Source organism: Sinocyclocheilus anshuiensis, unplaced genomic scaffold (genome assembly GCF_001515605.1).
Source record: "Sinocyclocheilus anshuiensis isolate Anshui unplaced genomic scaffold, SAMN03320099.WGS_v1.1 scaffold1170, whole genome shotgun sequence".
In the NCBI taxonomy this organism is placed as follows: Eukaryota; Metazoa; Chordata; class Actinopteri; order Cypriniformes; family Cyprinidae; genus Sinocyclocheilus; species Sinocyclocheilus anshuiensis.
In genome coordinates, this window is record NW_015538055.1 from 332,499 (window position 1) to 342,085 (window position 9,587).

At 40.8% G+C, this 9,587-nt stretch overlaps 1 protein-coding gene across 2 annotated transcripts in view; it reads left to right on the top strand.

Moving 5' to 3' along the window:
* The window catches only part of nrip1a (nuclear receptor interacting protein 1a), a 43,398-nt gene that overhangs the window by 30,596 nt on the left and 3,215 nt on the right, over positions 1–9,587 (top strand). For both annotated transcript variants that reach the window (XM_016478777.1, XM_016478771.1), the window contains 2 exons: positions 2,683–4,660; positions 5,157–6,467. In XM_016478777.1, the coding sequence (XP_016334263.1) occupies positions 3,027–4,660; positions 5,157–6,467 (2,945 nt within the window). In that variant the 5' untranslated portion in view covers positions 2,683–3,026. The remainder of the gene's footprint in view (positions 1–2,682; positions 4,661–5,156; positions 6,468–9,587) is intronic.

Consider the following 9,587-nt stretch of genomic DNA (forward strand, 5'->3'; position numbering starts at 1 on the left):
ACCCCGTGCTTGCCCATGTGAAAGAGTTATTCATCTTAGGGTCATCATAATGTAGGTCAGACTCATGCTTTTACTAAGAGTCAGAGATTGCACTTGGCAAAGCCCTAACTAAAGGGGTGTGCCCCAGCTGGGAAATGTCAATGCGTTATGCCCATAATGCTTGTTTGGAAGTAGGTCACAGTGACCTAGTTTGAGTGGTGCATGGCCCTGACTGACTGAGTCACCTAACGCTATCTTAGGAATGTGTTGTTGTAGTTCTACAGGCTTTAGTGCCTACGTGTGCAACCAAAGGATAACAACAACTTAGCAGTTGCAGTGGCCAAAATTCATTTTTATTTCCATAACACATCAGCTAGATGGCGGGTATGAACGCACATCGCAAGGGCAGCTTTGTCGCTTTTTATTAGGACCTAATGCTTTGTATGGACGCCAGCTGTTGCATCAACTCAAACAGCCCCGGCGGAGTGAGTGACCTTGACTTCAAACAGGGCATACAGCAGGTTTTGCTCCTTTTGCCTCATCATGCATTTTAAATAGCCTAAATGGATTACAGTTTCTGAACGGTAGAGGTAATTTATGATCTGGTATTTTTTGGGTGGGTCAATTAATCTTCCAGCCTTGCAGTTGAGAAATGAGGGATCCAGTCCAGATATCTGATCCTCTCCATTTATATCAAGCCAGTCGTTTTACAGGGATTTTTATTTCTCAGGTAACTCATTCAGGAGCGTTGTCACCCTGCACTGATGGTGGTAATATTGTGATGACAAAACCCTGAATAGAACTGAGTGAATGAACTCCTATATAACCGGGTTTTGTCAAAGATAGGCTAGCTCATAACTGTCAGAAATTGGCAGTTTCTTATATTTGCAACGCTTTGATTTGAAAATTGTCACTGAATACATTATTAAAACAGCTGATTTCTGTAAAGAATTTTTTTGCTTTTCTAACGTAGGATACTGAATATCTCTTCGGAGATGAGATAAGTGTGTTAAAGTAATTGTTTATCTGTTTAACAGGGTAAGGCGTTGTCAGTATTGTGTTTCCTCTTTTCATTGGATTAGGACAACAAGCTACAGTGGCCTATTGATAGGATGAAGTGTTGTTGTTTGCCCAAATCAATTACCCTCTCCCACTCTTTGACACAGTAGCTATAATGCTTGGTCAGACAAAACTTACATTTTCACAGTCTGATTCAACTTCCTTTCATTGACAAATAGAATTATTTCATATCATTACAACATCCATACAGAGCCGAAATATACTTACATTCAGTAGGGTTAGGCAATAGACATTTAATTAAATTTTACAGTTCCATTGATGTTTAGAAGTCTGTTCTATAATGATTTGTGTTTAGAGATAATTTAGATTGTGTAGTGTCATAGGAGTTTCTCAGGCCTGTCACTCTGACACCCCTGTGACCGATATCTTGATAAGGTCATCCCGTACCGTCCACCCCCTGTCAGCCCCAGCAAAGTAGAACAACCAGAGGTGCCAATTATCAGCAGAACAAATCAACCATAGCCATTGACCTTCACTTTGACCATAGAGCACTGACAAGGTCAGCCTTGTGTGTATTCCATGATTAAGTACTTACAATTCCATTTCACTATGTTTTCATTTTCCTATGAAGTGCAGATATTGCTATGACATTGGTACTGCTGTACCAAGAGGCTTGAGTTGTGTGGTGAGGATAGTATTTAACAGACTTGTGCATATACACGATAAATGTGTCATTCTACAGAGCCAATGGCACTGTGTGATCTAGAGTTGTTATATTTTGAGATAATGTAGTGAGAGCAACTACGGTAACATAGAAGTGAAGGACTAGGCTGCATCATGTGGGTGTTCATTCTCCAGGCACTGACACTGATTGCAGAGAGGGTGAGAGAAAGATACCCATGTCTGTCAAACCAGCCAGCAACATGTAGGCTGAGTAAATGTCAGAAGTCGTCAGAAAAACTGTTTTTGCACCCTGAATAAATATCTAAATTCATATTTAACACATTAGTTTTTACATAAAATGTATCAAATGTAAGATAATATAAAACAGAAATATTGTTTAATAATAACTGGGCCATTTTTTTCACTTTCTGTGGCATTTTTGCTCTGAGCCATTTTAATTTCTGAACCTGCCAGTCATTATAGATAATAGGAAAAAACTTCCAAGTACCTGTTAACGTTTTGTGTGATTGTTTTACAAACAATTAAGTTCTCAACTGGCAGTTCTGTGGGTCTGTCTTGGAATTCTTTCAAAACATTTAATCCTCTTCAAAAATACTGTGCTTTGTTTATTTTTTTTTACCTAATACCTGTCAAATCAATCAAGTAGTCTTAAAAGTCCATGTGGATTCAGTTTTAATGAGATTCGGCAGGCTAATTCCTATTGCTTAAGAGTCCGGAGAAGAGAAAAAAACCCACTTGCATTGTAAGACTTGCATGTAGCAGAGGGCTTTTTGGCCTTGCTTGCTTACACATTATTTTCATTTATCATCATAAATAACCTGCTGTTTAATCTTCAAAAATTCATTTTTGATCATGTTTACAGTGTCTTTTTCCTCTAAAATTGATCAACATATGAAATGTTAAACCACATGCTGAATTTGCTTTGTTGAATACAATAATGTGTGCTATGCAAAATTTAGCTGATAATTTTCATAATTCATGTTTCTCTATCTTGTGCAGGTCCGTCACCAGCTGACCTTGTGGACAGAATTACTGGATGTGAGCAGTGAATACACTCACAAACTTGGAGCTTTGAAGTACAAATCCAGTGCCATGGAATCCCACAAGACTGACTGCATTACGATCCTGTACTTACCTTAACAATGGCAAACATGATTTTAAACAAAATTCATGCTTAGCTCTTGCCTCCTGTATGGGGCTTGTGAAGCTACATTAGACCTTTCTTTTATCTAAAAAACAAGGTTTGGAAGCTAAAAACTGCAAGGTGTCTTGGCAGAACGTAACAGAGAACGTTTTCCCCTCTATTGTGGTGGCCAACCATACAAGGGATTATAATACTGAACATGACTCATGGGGAAGAGCCTGGCCCTGAAACACACCAGGATTCTGCTGTATTAACATATCTGGAAGGCTTACTCATGCATCAGGTAGCAGGAGGACAGGGTGCGGCAGCAACACAAAATGGAAACCAAGAACAGAGGAATAAGGATGGGAAAGGGCATGTACATCCTAGTCATGGCACTCGACAGGAGCAGAACCGAACAAATTCCCACTGTGGAGCCTCACAGCACCTCAGAAAGGCTCGTCTCCTCAACTCGGAGGCCTGGACGGAGAGTGAGACTCAACGGAGGTCAGCACCCTCCGTTGCAATCAACGGGCAAAGTGAAGAACACCACAGTGGCCACAATGGTACCTCCCAAGATAAAGGAGAGGGTACGCTTCTAGCTAGTTTGCTGCAGTCTTTCAGTTCTCGACTTCAAAACGTGACCCTGCCACAGCAGATTATCCAAGGCTTGAGGCCACCGGATGCCCCCTGCCAGATAAGCAAGCCTGCACAAGAGGAGAGGGCAGATGTGCCTTGCCACAGACTTGCCTCGAGTCACCTCAAAGGGTTAGTGAGCAAGAGCAAAATGCAGAATCACAGCAACAGTGTGCCTTATCAACGTCGACGGTCTAGCCAGGAAAGTTTTTCAGAATCTCCCAAGGCACTGCAGAGCAGTACTCCCTCCTCATCTCCTGAGTCTCTGTCTTGTACTGAGCGCCTAAAGGCTGTGGCAAACCTGGTAAATATCAGATCAAGCCCCGCTCCATCGCCCAAACCAAGTGTGGCCTGCAGTCAACTGGCTCTGTTGCTCTCCAGTGAGGCCCACCTGCAACAGTACTCTCGAGATAATGCCCTGAAAGCCCAACTCTCGAAACGATCAGCCAGTGAAAGACTATCAGCCATGGCCACACAGCAGACACAAGATAAACAACCTACAACATCTGGCCAGACTCACGGACTAAGCCTCTTACACACCAAGAATGGAATACCTTCACACATGTCAACAAGCTCCAGTAGACAGAGTCCAAGCCTAACTTCAGGGCAAAGGACAGAAGGTTCCATGTGGACAGGACATCGCTTTAGAGAGCGACGACCTTTCGAGAAACAAGGAAGACCATCACAGAACTGCAGCAGTCTTCTACTTCAGCTTCTCAACAGTCACAACACCTCACAGCGAATTAATGGACAGGGTCACCTGAAAGACGACCTCAGTACCTTTGGCACTCTGGCCTCTCCGCTTTTTTCAGACAGCGAGCACTCAAACCCCGACAGCAGTCTTACAAAAGACAGCAGCGATACTGAGAGCACTTACTCTAGTTGCTCTCCTATTGACCTTTCTCTGAAGAATAGAACAAATGTACAAACACCAGTATCTACTTCATCCTCACCTGTACGGGACAGAGTCCCAGAGTCTTCGTTAAACAAGTGGAAGCCTGAGAGTCCACCTGTCAAAGTTACCTCAGATCACAGGGAGGTGGACACCTGTTCAGAGATGAAACCTCATCACAAGGTCACTCTATTACAGTTGCTCTTGGATCACAAAAACAACGAGAGAGTAAACAAAGGTCTGGATAATCCAGATTTGCAGCAAGCTGTAATCCCTAAGGTCACTAGTGCATCTACAAGTAGCCAGAGTGTTTTCAGTACAGTTAGGTGTAAGTCACAACACCTCACAGCGAATTAATGGACAGGGTCACTTGAAAGATGACCTAAGTACCTTTGGCACTGTGGCCTCTCCTCTCTTTTCAGACAGTGAGCACTCGAATCCCGACAGCAGTCTTACAAAAGACAGCAGCGATGCTGAGAGCTCTTACTCTAGTTGCTCTCCTATCGACCTTTCTCTGAAGAACAGAACAAATTTACAAACACCAGTATCTACTTCATCCTCACCTGTACGAGTCCCAGAGTCTTTGTTAAACAGGTGGAAGCATGAGAGTCCACCTGTCAAAGTTACTTCAGATCACAGGGAGGTGGACACCTGTTCAGAGATGAAACCTCATCACAAGGTCACTCTATTACAGTTGCTCTTGGATCACAAAAACAACGAGAGAGTAAACAAAGGTCTGGATAATCCAGATTTGCAGCAAGCTGTAATCCCTAAGGTCACTAGTGCATCTACAAGTAGCCAGAGTGTTTTCAGTACAGTTAGGTGTAAGGACATAAGTGACCTTAGTGGACAATGTGGATTGAGTTGTAGAAGTCCCAAACTCTTGCCAACTTTCTCCCAAAGCAGAGACTCCAACAGCAGTACATCTCCATATACACTTTATGGGTCTCCCCATTCTCAGTCTGTCCCATTGGATCTTTGTAAAACAAAACAACCTGCAAGTAATGTAAGAGTAAAAGAACCTGCCTTTAGTGCTAGTACATTTTTACAGAATTTAGCTCAGTGTGGAAAACAAAACCCTGACATCGCTCCTCCAGCAAAGGCATCTTTACCCCCTATCAAACTCATGACCCAAGAGCTGAAAGTTAACCATCCTCCAACTTTATTTGAGAGACTCACTGCGCCAATTCAGAGAAATAACACACTGTGGGAAGAGGCCAAAGCAAAAGCTTCAGCAGTGCCCGAAGCAACACAGCATGTCTCGGCAATTGAGAATCTGCTTGAAAGACGTACAGTTCTACAACTTCTTTTGGGAAATGCTCCTCAGAAAGAAAAGGTAGGCAGTAAACGAAAACGAGAACATGGCAAAAACAATTCTGTGGAAAAACCAACACATCAGGCAACTGGCCAACCAAATGGTTCTCCTTTGGATATTACAATTAAAACTGAACCTGTTGAAGAGGGCCATATGTATGACTATAACATAATGTCAAAGCATTGCCAGAATCCAGAATGGGAGCCTAGAAAAAGCTCCAGTTATCATTCTCATGAAAACATCAAACAAGAACCATTGTCCCCAGAGGCTCCCACCAGAGATGGTCTTCTCTGTCATCTCCTAAAGAAACGACCCAACAAAACCCTTCAGCCAAACAAATTAGAGAACCTAAACAAGAGTTGTGTCAAAGAAGAATCAGTTGAAACCCAGGGACCAACAATCCCGAAGAAGCGGAAATTTTCAATAGAACTAGAATATCATAACTCCTCGACTCAGCAGATCAGGGATTTGGAACATTCTGGTAGCATGAAAGAAGACAACAGTGGTTGTTTTGCCTCCAGAGATCTAGAGACAAGAGAGGCCAGAGACCCATCCAGCCCCCCAGAGGCAGACAGTCCACCAGCTAGGTTTCCACCATATGAGTCTAACGAAAACCGAAGTTTCAATGTTTTAAAGCAGCTGCTTCTTTCAGACAACTGCTTGAAGGAATTGTCTCAGCCAAGGGGTACATTCAGTTCACTGTCACATACTGTGCTGAATGGGAATACAATCAAACAATCATGTAATGGAGAAATTCAAAACTTTCACCGGAGTCTGAGTCCCAGCAATGCGTCTTCTAAAAAAGCAAGTAGTCACAGGCAAGAAACTCCCCATGTTACACAGCAGGAGCCTGCAAGGTCAAAAATCAAGTACAGCACCACAAAGGATTTGAATGGCCCTGCAAAGATGGTTAATGGAAACGATCAAACACAAAAGTATGGGCCAGACTCACCTCGGTTTACCAAGACTAACCCTATTTTGTACTATATGCTCCAGAGGAGCAATGCACAACTGGTTAAAGAGGGGGAGGGGCTGGAGGTAGGCTCGGGACAATTGCAGACAAAGGTCAAAAATGAGTCATCAGGTGATACTGAGGCCTTTGAACTTTGAAACTAAATTCACAGAATTACAATGGAACACTTAGTTGTGACTCACCACGGCTAAACGGGTCATTGAAGAAATACTAGTTTTGAGACTGTGAACCAGCATCTGTGCTTGAACTAGAAATTTTCTTTTTATTCTCTCTGCTTCTTATCTACTTTTGTTTCTGTTGAGGCATTTCACATTTTTCACTTGAATTACACGTCATTTAGTTCACAAAAAGACCATGAAACCAAAGTTCATTTGAATATTTATAAGAACTACTTTCTGGCTGATTTCTTTCCTACGTTCTAAGCGGCAAAGAAAATAAAAGTTTTCTACAAAAGGTGTGTGACAGATTTGCCCTTATGTATTTGTAACAATATCAGTTCCCACTCTGTTTTCCACACATGGGTAGACTTTTGGCCTCAGGCAGTGAGTTATGATGCACCCAATGCACATGATAATCTGTATAAACAGATTGTGCCTCAGCAGTTGGTGGTGAATATTTTTCAATTTACCGTGCTGAAATTAAGAAATAACTGTGTTGTTACTTTGTCTATGCCACGAAGGCATTAAATGTCACAGTATTTATACATTCAAATAAATGAAATTGGTTGCCTTTTTAAAAAGATAGGCATCTCTTATTGGTTCTGTATTGTTCAGATAAACTAACAGCAATGTTAAAGCTAGAAATTCATTATCATGTTTGGATATGGAATATGAATCCATCAGTATTACAACATGATATCTTGATATCTATATGGTATGTGAAGTGTGTATACTTTTATGTTATTAGTGTCCTCTTTAATTTCTCTCTCTCCCTTTGAAAACAATGTTGTGATGTGCATTATTCTTTATTCTGCGTTCTCCGCATTTACCTGTCAAGACAGAAATGGATTTTTACAATACTGTAGAAGATGATGAATGAAAATCACAAGAGTTACTACAAATGTCTGCTTTTTTGCTCATATGTTTTGTATTTGTGTATTTTATGAACAGGTCTTGGTATTAGCATGCCAGAAGATGTTTGTTCTATTATGCAAGAGATTGTTGCATCGACTTGAGACAAATCAGCCCAATCTCAGCTGTGTGTCATGTTAATGGACACATTGATCTAATAAAGGGAGTGTTTGTGGTATTAAGGCCATTCCCACAAAAATATGTTTGCTCATGTGATGTTTTACAGTCTTACGTTTGACATGTTGTTTTTCATCAATCTGAAAGACTCGTTATAAACTATATTTATGTACATAGCATAATCTTTATGAAAAACAGCTATTTTGTATGAATGAAAAGCATTTTAGTTTTGAAATTTCTTAAAGAGACTTCAAAGTAAATGCCATGTGAATATGTACTCTAGAGGATGATTTTGTCCTTCTTTTGCATGTGTCTCCTGATTAAACAGTGATAATCCGTTCTGCAGTATCTTGTGTTATGTCAGATATTTAAGAGTACACTGCTGCCTGTTGCATGCAGATGCATGAGAAGGTTCCTATGTATTACTGAACATGGGGAAATTCAAAGTCTTAAGTATATATATTTTGTCATGGAGCCCAATACATAAAAATGTGATCTGTATGTTTGTCATGAGAAATAGACTGCTGGGCAAAATGTTTAAACTTTTGAAACAAATGTGCATATGAAGATATTTATTTTGTTTTTACTCAATTTTATTTTTTACAAGGAGAAAACCAAACAGGTTAAACAATCATGTTCCGTACTGTACAGTACAAAGATGGATTACACTGAGATTTCAAAGACTTCTATTGGTTTTGAAATATTGTTTTGATGCAGGCTAACTGCGATACACAATTATACTCAAATGTATCATTATTTCTAAAAATACATTTAATTTGAGTGTTTACTTGCACAGATTTCGAATAAAGTTCTGAAATGCACAATCAGAATAAACCTGTCGTTTATGTCCTGCAAAGGTTGTTTTCCCCTATATTCCACTATATTCCTGTTTTATGTCTCCAGTAGTGTATGACATGTGGTTAACATAAAAACACTGATCTTACATGCAAAAAGGAAGTTAGGAGGAAGCTGTTAAGAGTGTGTTTTTGTTCATGGAAACCTTGTCTTTGGCTGACTAAACTTTGCTGTTGACCTCAATTTTATCTGCTGTGCCCTGAGTCATGACCTTAATTCCTGTCGGTTGCGGTGACATAGATGTGAGAGGAAGTGATAGGACAGAGATGACCTCGTGCATCACTGGGGCCATCATCAAGACAGATCAGTGGCCTGTAAAAAGGTATTCTGGAAGAAAGGGACACTGCAACAAAGAACAACCTGCCTCAGGCCCACATGGTTGCTTTTATCAGGAAACGGAGGAGAGAAATGCGATTCCCTCACCTTCTGCTCACTCGCATCTAAATACTGAAGTTTTTAAAAGCTCAAAAATGACATGCAGACACATTTTGGTGACAGACAGCGGAGCACGAGCGGTTTTAATAATCAAAGCTTGGAGAAGCACGCAAGCCTGTTTTTGAATATGAGCTTTTTATGTTTTCCTTCAAAACTAGGTCATATAATGTAGCCCTACACCTCCTTTTATGTGTATGTGTTAAAGTGAGGGGGTGGCTGAAGTGAGAGCTGATGGGATTAACTTAAAGCTAAAGCAGGTTTGAGTTGTTCATGAGTGTGAATCAAAAATGCTTTTGGAGTTTCAGGGTATGCTAGCAGATCAAATCATCATCTAAAGTGCTTTGAATGTTAAAAAGTGTAATAAACAGCATCATTTTGCTTGTAAAGGAAGGGATGATAAACCTCCGAACAACTGGAAAGTGCTGTCGGGAGGGTCGGTTAAGCAGCGGCGCCACTGATTAAGTGGAGGACACTCTTCACATTCCTGC